The following is a 12,413-nucleotide window of genomic DNA, read 5'->3' on the forward strand; positions in this document are numbered from 1 at the left end:
TTCCTGCCCCCACAGGAGCTGCACAAACCACTAGGTTCTTCCATCAGATTCTCTGCTACTCCAGGTGCAGTCTCCTGTGTCTACATAACTCCAAACTATCTCATCTCCAAACTCCTCCTAGTGGCATTCAACGACTCTTTCGGCAACTGGACCTTTTGACTTTCTGACCAACAGACCACAATCAGTAACAATTGCTGCGATTATTCTCCACAAACCAGCCCCATGTTCGGTTCTTGACTGCCTGGCCAGACTCAGCTCTAACTCCATCTTCAAGTTTGCAATCGGCACGCTGTAGTAGGGTGTATATCTCAAGTAATGACGGAGTACAGGGGGAGGGGAGTACGGGGGGGAGGAGGGGAGTACGGGGGGGGAGGAGGGGAGTACGGGGGGGAGGGGAGTACGGGGGGGAGGGGGCAGGGGACAGCACTTACATGAACGAAGTTTACATCAAACGTGTCAAGATTGAAATCGTTGAGACCTTCAAGTAAACATCACCAATAACGTGCCCAAGTCCAACCACATTATCACCATGGCCACGAAAGTGCCTCCACTTCCTCAGCTGGATAAGAAATCTGAAACGGCCCCTTTGACCCTCACCAATTTTTGTAGATGCTCACTGTGGTAACACCTCTCGGGACACAGACATAGCTGAACACATCACAGGAACAGCTTCCCCTCCATGGACACTGTCAACATATTTCACTAAACTGTCAGCATCTTCAAAATCCCACCCACCCCAGAAATTCTCTCTTCTCCCCTCTCCCATCAAGGGCAGACAAAAGCCTGAAAACACATACAACCAGACTCATGAGAGCTTTTGCCCCACTGTTGCACGGCCTGGAGTACTCCTGACCTCACAATCTACTTCGTTATGACCATTATTTACCAACCTACACTGCAATTGCTCTGTAACTGCACCATTTTATTCTGCATTTGTTAATGTCTAACCTTGTTCTACAAAGCAAGGATGTGACACAATAATCTGCATGGATGATAACACAAGTTTTTCACTGCACCTCAGTACACTTGACAATAAAGAACATCAGGTTCTATCTTTATTATAAACATAGTCACAGAATTGTACAACACAGTAACAAACCATTTACTGAACTCTGCACAGAATTGTACAACAGAATAAGAGATCATTTACCAAACTCAGCTGTGCCACCAAAGGTGTTTCCCTGAGCTAATCACATTTGCGCCACATCTGGCACATAACACACTAAACTAGGTTTCCCAACCTCTTTTATGTCATGGACCCCTACCATGGACTGAGGGGGGTATGGACCCCTAGTTGGGAACATCTACTAACCCTGTCCTAACTGTGAACACGTCTAGAAGTTTTAAGCGTTGTACATACTTCTGTACATACTTCCTCTGGCAGCTTGTTTAATATGGATTTCTACACCAAGGTCTCCTAACACTGCTAAAGCCCCTCCCGTTTACCCTTCTGTTCTGACGCAAGTTGACGGTCTGTTTTGGCTCAGTTTCCCTTTTCTCCCTGGTGGGGAGATCAGACAACTACCCATTCATTTGCTGTCAACTGCTCCCATGAAGTCTTTTAGACAATAGGTGCAGAAGTAGGCCATTTGGCCCTTGGAGCCAGCACCGCCATTCACTGTGATCATGGCTGATCATCCACAATCAGTATCCAGTTCCTGCCTTATCCCCATAACCTTTCACCCTTCTGACATCGTCGCATATCGATTTGCACAACACTACCACAGCTCAGGGCATGGGAGTGCAGAATTCAATTCCAACATCACCTGTAAGGAGATCATACGTTCCTCCGTGTGAATGGGTGGGTTCCCTCTGGTTGCCCTGTTTCCTCCTACAGTACAAAGATGTATGAGCTCGTAGATCAATTCCCCCATAATTATGTTCCTGTTAAATAGGTGGGTTGTTGGGCAGTGTGGTTCATTGCCCCAGAAGGGCCTGTTACTTAATATCTCTAAATAAATAATAAAATGTCATCCATTGGACACAAACAACAGGAATTCTGCAGATGCTGGAAATTCAAGCAACACACATCAAAGTTGCTGGTGAACGCAGCAGGCCAGGCAGCATCTATAGGAAGAGGCGCAGTCGACGTTTCAGGCCGAGACCCTTCGTCAGGACTCGTTCCATTGGACACGTTTGCTTTGTTCCAAACACCCCTCTGCCAGCTTCCCTCCGACTGAACATTAAACTCAGCTTCTCAGTTTTGACAAAGGGTCTCTCTGCCCACTATTCTCCCTCCAGGCATTTACGCCTACAAGCAGCAAAGTGCCTATTCACCTCCTCCCTCACCTCTAGTCAGGGCCCCAGAGAGACCAAGTGAGGCAACACTTCACCTGTGAATTTGCTGGTATTGTACCTGGTGCTCCCAAAGTGGCCTCCTCCACATCAGTGAAACCCTTCATAAATTTGGGGACCACATTATTAGAATCAGGTTTATCATCACTGGCAGGTGTGGTGAAATTTGTTAAACTTAGCAGCAACAGTTCAACGCAACACATAATATAGAAAAAATAGAATAATAAATCAATTACAGTATACATATATTGAATAGATTCTGGCGATAGACAAATTGCAATGAGGTAAAGGACCTCTGCTCCATCCACTAAAAGCGGAATTTCCCAGCCACTTTAATTCTTATTTCCATTCTCATTCCAACAGGTCGGTCCATCGCCTCCACTTTTGCCACGCAGAAGCCACTCTCAGGTTGGAGGAGCAACACTTCATATTCCTTCTGGATTGCCTCCAACCTGACAGGATGATCACTGACTTAGAAAAAAAAACCTACAACACAATACAGGCCCCTCAGCCCGCAAAGCTGTGCCGAACATGTCCCTACCTTAGCATAGCCCTCTATTTTTCTAAGCTCCATGTACCTATCCAAAAGTCTCTTTAAAGACCCTATCGTATCCGCCTCCACCACCGTTGCCGGCAGCCCATTCCACACACTCACCACTCTCTGAGTAAAAAACTTACCCCTGACATCTCCTCTGTACCTACTCCCCAGCACCTTAAACCTGTGTCCTCTTGTGGCAAGCATTTCAGCCCTGGGAAAAAGCCTCTCATCATCTTATATACTTCTATCAGGTCACCTCTCATCCTCCGTATCTTCAAGAAGAAAAGGCCAAGTTCACTCAACCTATTCTCACAAGGCATGTTCCTCAATCCAGGCAACGTCCTTGTAAATTTCCTTCCTGTAGTGAGGCAACCAGAAATGAGCACAGTACTCCAAGTGGGGTCTGACCAGGATCCTATATAGCTGCAACATTACCTCTAGGCACCTAAATTCAATTCCACAATTGATGAAGGCCAATACACTGCACGCCTTCTTAACTACAAAGTCAACCTGCTTTGAACGTCCTATGGACTCGGACCCCAAGATCCCTCTGATCCTCCATACTGCCAAGAGTCTTACCATTAATGTTATATTCTGCCATCATAATTGACCTACCAAAATGAACCACCTCACACTTATCTGGCTTGAACTCCATCTGCCCTTTTTCAGCCCAGTTTTCCAACCTATCAATGTCCCACTGTAACCTCTGACAGCCCTCCACACTATCCACAACACTGCCAACCTTTGTGTCATCAGCAAACATACTAACTACACTTCCTCATCCAGGTCATTTATAAAAATCACGAACAGTGAGGGTCCCAGAACAGATCCCTGCTCACCGACCTCCATGCAGAATATGACCTGTCTACAACCACTCTTTGCTTTCCGTGGGCAAGCCAGTTCTGGATCCACAAAGCAATGTCCCCTTGGATCCCATGCCTTCTTACTTTCTAAATAAGTCTTGCATGGGGTACCTTATCAAATGCCTTGCTGAAATCCATATTCACTACACCTACTGCTCTTCCTTCATCAATATGTTTAGTCACATCCTCAAAAAATTCAATCAGGCTCATAAAGCACAAGCCATGCTGACTATTCCTGATCATATTATACCTCTCCAAATGTTCATAAATCCTGCCTCTCAGGATCTTCTCCATCAAGTTAACAACCACTGAGATAAGACTCACTGGTCTATAATATCCTGGGCTATCTCTACTCCCTTTCTTCAATAAAGGAACAACATCTGCAACCCTCCAATCCTCCATAACCTCTATCGTCCCCATTGATGATGCAAAGGTCATTTTGTAAGCTTTTCTTTTCTTCTTGACTAGATTTATTACAGCCTTTGTACGCCACGGTTCCTGTACCCTACCATAACTTCCCTTTCTCATTGGAATGTACTATGCAGAACTCCACACAAATATCCCCTGAACATTTGCCACATTTCTTCCGTACTTTTCCCTGAGAACATCTGTTCCCAATCTAAGCATCCAATTTCCTGCCTGATAGCCTCATAATTCCCCTTACTCCAATTAAAAGCTTTTCTAACTTGTCTGTTCCTATCTCTCTCCAATGCAGATAGATTATGATCACTATCTCCAAAATGCTCTCCCACTGAGAGATCTGACACCTGACCAGGTTCAGTTCCCAATACCAGATCAAGTACAGCCTCTCCTCCTGTAGGCTTATCTACATAGTGTCAAGAAACCTTCCTGAACACAACTAACAAACTCCACCCCATCTAAACCCCTCCATCTGGTAAATTATTTTTTCTCTCCTATTTCCTTCCTTTTCTATTCCCCACTCTACCCCCCTAGCCTCTTCTCCTCAATAGCCTATGACCTCCTCCTAATGCCCTCCTCCTTCCGTCTCCCATGGTCCACTCTGCAGTCCAGATTCCTTCCTCTCCAGCCCTTTACCTTTCCCAGACCCTTGGTTTCACCTATTACCACATGACCATTCCTCCTTCTCCTACACTCACCATTTTATTCTGGCATCTTCTCCCTTCCTTTGCAATCTTAAAGAAGGGTCTCAGCAGAAAATGTCAACTGTTTCCTCTTTTCCATAAATGCTGCCTGACCTGCTGAGCTCCACCAGCACTTTGTGTGCTGCTCTCAGGCACAAGCCCTGGACCTTTCTGTTTCCGTATGCATTACCAAGATGTACCAAAAGAGGCTGAATGGCAGGAAGCAAAGTCTGAGAATAAAGTGAGCATTTTCCGGTTGGCTGCTGGTGACTAATGGTGTTCCACAGGCGTCTGTGTTGGAACCAATCCTTTTTACATTATATGTCAAAGATTTGATGATCGAATTGACAGCTTTGTTGCAAAGTTAGCAGATGATATGAAGATAGGTGGAGGGGCAGGTCATTTTGAGGAAACAGAGGCTACAGAAGGATTTAAACAGATTAGGAGACTGGGCAAAGGAGTGGCAGATGGAATACAGTGTCGGTAAGTGCTTGGTCATGCACTTTGGTAGAAGATACGCAAGTCCCTTTGCACCTCAGAATTTTGTATTTTCTAAATGGAGAGAAAATACAAAATTCTGAGGTGCAAAGGGACTTGCGTGTCCTTGTGCAGGATTCCCTAAAGGTTAATTTACAGGTTGAGTTTGTGGTGAAGGCGGCAAATACAATGTTAGCATTCATTTCAAGAGTACGAGAATATAAAACCAAGAATGTAAAGTTGAGATTTTATAAAGCACTGGTGAACCTCTCTTTCCTTTGGGCCTTTAGAGGGGTGTCCATTCAAAACAGAGATGCGGAGAAATTTCTTTATCCAAAGGGTGATGAATTTCTTGCCACATGCAAAATTTTGTGTATTTAAGGCAGAGATTGATAGATTCTTGATTGGACATGGCATCAAAGGTTACGGGGAGAAGGTCGGGAAATAGGGTTTAAGAGAAAAAAAAATCAGCCATGATTGAATGGTGGAGCAGACTGCTCCTATGAATTACGGTTCTATCTATGTCACCATATACAACCCTGATATACATTTTCTTCTGGGCATTCACAGTAGATACAAACAAATGCAATGGAATCAAAGGAAAACTACAAAGAGAAACAGCCAATGTGCAAAAGACAAACTATGCGAATACAAAATAATAATGATGATAAATAAACAATAGTGAGGACATGAGTTGTCCTTAAAGATGAATCCATTGTTTTTGGAATCAGTGTTGAGGTGAGTGAAGTTATCTGGAAATATGTTGATACCTTTCCCCTCTCACCTTCCATCTATGCCCCCCTTCCAGTTTTAGACAGCCCTACCATGGCAATTCAATTATCTACAACCACCTCTATAAGGTCACCCTTTAGCCTCCAACGCCCCAAATAAAACAGGTCCTCCCATCCAACCTCTCCCTATAACTCTCACCCTGCAGTCCCAGTAACATCCTCTGAATCTCTGCTGCACCCTTTCCAGCTTAATCACATCCTTGTTAAACCTGGGTTACGGAACTGCACACAATATTCCAGCTGTGATCACAGCACCGTCCTCTCCAGATGTAATGGGACACCCCAACTCTGGTACATTGGACAGATGTGCCATGAACACAATGTGAAAAGAGGCCTTCTCCTGGTCCTAGCTCTCTCCATGGAATTGGTTGTCCAGGTTGAAAGGGTGGTTAGAAACAATATGGCACACTCACTGTGATTAGTCAAGGCACTGAGTTCAAAAGTCAAAGTTATTTTGCAGCTTTACAAAATGCTAGTTAGGCTGCATCTGGAGTACTACATACAGTTCTGGTCAGCCCATCACTGGAAGGATGTCAAGGCTTTGGAGAGGGTACAGAAGAGGTTGACAAGGACGTTGTCTGGATTAGAGGGCATGTGCTATAACGAGAGGTTGGAGAAACTTGGGTTGTTTTCTCCAGATTGGCAGAGGCTGAGGGGCGACCTGTTAAAGGTTTAAAAGACATAGATAGAGTCACAGACAATATCTTTTTCCCAGGGTTGAAATGTCTGATATCAGAGGGCATGTATTTAAGGTGAGAGGGGGTCATTTCAAAGGAGATGTGAAGGGCAAGGGTTTTTTTTTGCTTTTTTTTTAAATTTTACACAGAATGGAGGAGGACTGGTATGCACTGCCTGGGGTGGTGGTGGTACAGACAGAAACATTAGAGACTTTTAAGAAATGTTTAGATAGGCACATGAGTGAGAGAAATGGAAGCATATATTCATTGCGTAGGCAGAAGAGATTAGTTTAGTCAGTTATTTCATTACTAATTTAATTGTTTCGGCACAATATTGTGGGCCGAACAGCCGGGTCCCATGTTGTACAGTTGGTGTTCTTGTGTCGGCGCAGAGAGAAATGGGAGTTACATATTCAGCCTGGTGAGTATCAGCTCTGTCTTCTACCCTCAGACACATGTCTCAGCCGAGTACTTCCAGAACCTTCTCTATTTAGCCCAGGTCCAACAATACACCATCTCATTGATGAGGTATTATAAATGTTCAAATGACAACATGAATCAAGATATTTTAACGAGTGTTCACTCTACAGTACAGAGCGAGACCTTACTGGGTTACACTGATTATTCCATCGGCGGTGAGGAGCGAGAGAGGTATTATTCCTGATCCTTCCATCAACAGTATGCAGTCACATTCTGTCACTGAATGTTTATGCTCTCGCAGTGAGCCGTGATTACCCGGTGCTCAGCATGCTGGACTGACTGGAATCTTAACAGAATTCCAGCAGGAAGTGAGGTGATTCTCCTTGGTAGATCTATAACTGTCAGAGGAGTTAGAATGAGGAGTAAAGCGATGGTAGGACCCTGGAGACCTGTGGGTGTGGATACTTTGTTCCCTAAAAGTGGTGACGCAGGTAGACAGGGTGGCATGTTAGTGTTTATCAGTATTGTAAGCACAAGATGCAGATGCTGGCAATCTAAAGCAACACACTCAAATTGCTTGAGGATCTCGGCAGGTCAGACAGGATCTATGGAGAGGAATAAACAGTCAATGGTTTGGGCTGAGATCCTTCATCAGGATGCGTACAGAAGAGCACTTCAGTACTGAACACAGAAGATGGCATGTACCAGGTGTTGGAGTGACCACGCTTAGAGTACTATGCACAGTTCTGATTGACCAGATATAGGAATGATGCCAGTAAGTTGGAATGGGTGCAGAAAATGTTCTCAAGAATGTTATCAGGACAGTCTGGGACACTAGTTAGCGGAGTGAAGGAAGCCGGCGGGTGACCTTATAGATGCATATACAATCATGAAGGATGCAGACAAAGTGGATGGCCGCAGTTTAGAGTGAGGAGCACAGACTGAAGGTGAGAGGGAAAATGCTGAAAGGGGACTGGGTGGCTAGTTTCTGGCAAAGGGTGTTGGTAAACAGAATGTGTTGCCAGAGGAACCTGTTGAATCTGGTACAACTGTAATGTTTAAAGGACATTTGCACAAGTACACAGACAGAAAAAGTTTACAAGCAGGGCCCAACACAAGTAAATAGAACTAGTCAAGCACAAACGATTGGGTTCCCCGTACACCCACTGTATCTTGTATGGAGTCCTGTCCTGAGTTCCCATTTAAAACATGCCAGCACTACATTCAGCAACTTAGCCCCGTCTGTGAAGATTTCCATGGATTGATCAACTTCTGATGAAAACATTTTTCCTCATCTCTGTCCCAAATTCACCCATTCCCTAAACTGGAGACTAATACCCCTTGCTCTGGAACACCAGCCTGGGGGTAACACACTCTCTCCGTCCAGTCCACCCAAAAATTTTCAAGTTTCAGTGTGACCCTTTCTCATTCTCTTGAACTCTAGTGAATACAGGACAAAAAGAAGAAAACCCGCAGATGCTGGAAATCCAAGCAGCACAGAAAATGCTGGAAGAACTCAACAGGCCAGGCAGCATCTACGGTCCTAACGTCGACTGTACTCTTTTCCAGAGATGCTGCTTGGCCTGCTGAGTTCCTCCAGCATTGTGTGTGCTGCTTGGATATAGGACAAGTTGACCGAACCTCTTGTACAACAGCCCCAATCTGATGAAACTGTGTTGAGTTCCTTTGATACCACTACATTGTTTGTTGTGTACGAAGACCAAAATGCACACAGTACTCTACATAGTCTCACCAAATTGTACCAACAATTATTTCCATTTTTAAAGAGCTTGAATGGCTTCCATCACAAGTTTTGGGGTAAGATGGCACCGAGCTGCTGTCTCTGCTGAGGTTGTGACTGCTGCTGGCAGGATGACTTTGCTTTGTTGCTATTGACCTGCTGAACACTATGGGCATGCCATGTTGGTGCTGAAATGTGTGCATACACTTGCAGGCTGTCCCCAAGACAGCATTAGGTTGTGCTGCTTAACGTAAATGATGGGTTTTTTTGTATATGTGATAAGTAAGTGAATCTGAATCTATTGAGCTGCCAGTCCACCGAGAAACATTTCTAATGCTCCCTTGCTTATTCTTGCCACATTCCATCAGGTTGGGAGAAAAAGGCTTCTCCCCACATCTACACATTTGGGGCATTTTAGATTTACTTTATTGTCACCGAACAATTGATACTAGAGCATACAATCATCACAGCGATATCTGATTCTGCGCTTCGCGTTCCCTGGATTACAAATCGATAGTAAATATTAAAAATTTAAAATATAAATCATAAATAGAAAATAGAAAAGGGAAAGTAAGGTAGCGCAAAAAACGAGAGGCAGGTCTGGGTATTTGGAGGGTACGGCCCAGAGTGAAGATCATCTTTATTTGTCACACGTACATTGAGAAATGTGTCATTTGTGTCAATGACCAACAGTCAGAGGCTGGGGTTAGCCCACAAGTATCACCACTCTTCTGATATCAAAATCACATGCCCATAGTTTACTAACGATAACCCGTATGCCTTTGGAATGTGGCAGGAAACCTGAGCACCCAGAAGAAACACAAGCAAATGTACAAACTCCTTGGAGACACGAGGGGTATTGAACCCTGATTGGTGATTACCTGCGCTGTGAAGCATTCTGCCAACTGCTACACCACCCTTTGTAGATTTGTCAAATTAACCTACACCTTTGATCGTGTAGCCAAACCACTTACAACGAAAACAAAGTCATTTACCTACTTAACAACCTGCTGTTCCACCAATTCTCTAAAAATCCAAAGATCTTGTGATCACATGCAGTACTCAATAATCAAACTCTGAGCACACAATTCCACAAATCATTACTCTAATTTTAAAAAACACGAAATAATACAGCTACCCAAAATCTCACTCCCCCCCCCCACCTGTCATCTGTGCCAACTGGGAGCCCCTCCTAATCACATCCCACATGTTGGAGTTACAATAAACCCCTGAACCATACCCCCTATCCCCAGGCTCTGCTTCTAACAACCCCCTCACCAGCTCGGGTCCATCGTGCTCACCAGCCCCCAGTGCCACCCACTCCAGGACCCTGGCTCTGCCTACCATCCCTAAACACTCCGCCTTCAGACACCCCTCACCTCCACAACCACCGTCTCTCTCCCCCACCCCCTCCCCGGATAATCTTCCTCTCCAACCCCAGGCTCTGTCTCTACAGCTCCACACAGCCCAGCTCAGGTACACTGTCCCGCCTCCCAGGATTGACCCCGGGCCTACCTTGCACTTCCTCCCCCGACACTCGCCCTGCCCACCACCCCAAGATGCTCCTCCTCCAGAACCACGGAACCTGCGGCCTCACCATCCTTCTTCCCTCACCTCTCAAACACGCCCAGCCTCCCTCACCCTCCAAACCTACCCCCTCCCCCCAGCTTCCAACTCCTCTTCCCTTACCCTCCGGGACTACCTCACCTCTCACCCCAGGACTCACCTTGGGCAGCTCCCGCAGCTGGTTGGAATCCAGCAGCAGCTCCTCTAGGCTGCGGCTGTAGCGGTAGATCTCCTCAGGGACGCCGCTGAGGGAGCAGTGGCGCCGGTCCACCGCCTCGATGTGCCGGTTGCAGCGCCAGAGGGGAATGCAGCGCAGCATGATGACTGCTGCCGGCGTCCCGGGACGGGCCCGCTACGCTCCTGTAGCCTCGGCCTGGACCGGGCCCGCTCCGCAGCCTCGGACTGTCCCCGGACTCCTGCCCGGCGCTCCCGCTCCCGCCCCGGCCGCCGTCTTACGCGCTGCGTGTCCCGTGACCTCACCGCGCACAACGACAACTCGCCGCCCGCCTTCACCGGAAACGCCGCCATCTTTCTGCGGGGCACCATTGCAAAGTTATTGTGTCTGGTCTGCTTAACCCTTGTTTTGGTCGTTCGACAATGAAACTCGTTCTTACATAATTCACACGACTCTCCAAAATTTGAGATAAATAAAAATCACTCTCACTCCAAACTCGTGATTGAGAGTAAATTAATAAACAAAGTCGTAACCTTCTTTTAAAATCTCCCATTTCTCGAAGACTGGGGAAATAGCGTGGAACTTCGTGAATACAATGTCTGTTTCTACTACGGCAGAAATGTCCAATTGAACAGGTGGAGAAGACCAGAGATATACATTAACAGAGTGCTGGAGGAACTCAGCAGGTGAAGGACCATCTACAAGGGAAATGGACAGGTGACGTTTTATTTTGAACCTTACGGAGTTTGTATCCAGGTGTCCACAGACCCCTTGCTTAACAGTATTGGTCCATGACATGAAAAAAGTTTGGGAACCCCGCTTGATCAGGACTGATTTAGAGGGAAGAATATATGGAGCATGGGCAGGCAGATAGTATTGCTTTAAATGGGCCGAAGTGTTCTCACCTCTATCTGAATGCTCCCAACTTGCAGATACCCTGATTTAGCAAAATATTCTCTCAACATCCACTCGTCACCTCCCTGATTACAAAACTAAACCCTCATCCCAAGTACAGGCAATTGCGTCCTCCTAAAACCACCAAGTCAAAGCCTGTGCTATCCAAGTACAAACCTCACTCTCCTAGATTAATTTAATTTAGAAATACAGCGCGATCACCGGCCCAACTCGCCCACGCAACCCAAAGACACCCGTGACCAATTAACCTTCTAACCTGCAAGTGTTTGGAACGCGGGATGAAACTGAAGCACCCGGGGGAAATCTACGTGGTCACAGGAGAACGTATGGTGGGAATTGAACACCAGTCGCTGGCGGTGGAATAACGCTATGCTAATCCACTGCGCCCCAAGAATGTTGAGGGTTTACACCAGCTGGGTTCACGTTTCCAGTGGTCATCTGTTAGCCTATCTGGTAGCTGTCTGAGGATATCAGCCAGGTCAAATGCTCTTTTCACTCATCTCCTGTTTCACATTTATTTGGTGATCCAACGCAGAGTACGCCCTTGCGGCTCGTCGAGCGGCTCCAGCAACCCCCGACGAACCCAATTAACCTACTAGGTACATCTTTGGACTGAGGGAGGAAACCAGGTATCCCCGAGGAAACCCACATATTCCACGGGGAGCACGTACAGGCTCCTTAGGGATGGTGGAATTGAACAGCATCGCACTAACCGCCATGCTACTGATTACCTGGTGGCAATTACAACCCACCGACATGAAGCAGCAAATCAGATTTGAACAAGATCTCTTCTCACTGCTACGTTCCTGCCCCCTTTTAACACAGGTTAACAGGTACAGTTTGTTCTTCTTG

The 12,413-nt window shown here is 46.1% G+C and overlaps 1 protein-coding gene across 5 annotated transcripts in view; it reads right to left on the reverse strand.

The window, feature by feature from the left end:
* The window catches only part of LOC134344616 (protein scribble homolog), a 235,861-nt gene extending 224,854 nt beyond the window's left edge, over positions 1-11,007 (reverse strand). For 3 of the 5 annotated variants that reach the window (XM_063044733.1, XM_063044732.1, XM_063044731.1), the window contains exon 1: positions 10,632-10,942. In XM_063044733.1, the coding sequence (XP_062900803.1) occupies positions 10,632-10,790 (159 nt within the window). In that variant the 5' untranslated portion in view covers positions 10,791-10,942. Of the gene's footprint in view, positions 1-10,631 lie in introns of all 5 variants that reach the window. The other 2 variants (XM_063044735.1, XM_063044734.1) reach the window with 2 other exon arrangements.
* Between the last annotated feature and the right edge of the window lie 1,406 nt (positions 11,008-12,413).

This window comes from Mobula hypostoma, chromosome 3 (genome assembly GCF_963921235.1).
Source record: "Mobula hypostoma chromosome 3, sMobHyp1.1, whole genome shotgun sequence".
Taxonomy (NCBI): domain Eukaryota; kingdom Metazoa; phylum Chordata; class Chondrichthyes; order Myliobatiformes; family Myliobatidae; genus Mobula; species Mobula hypostoma.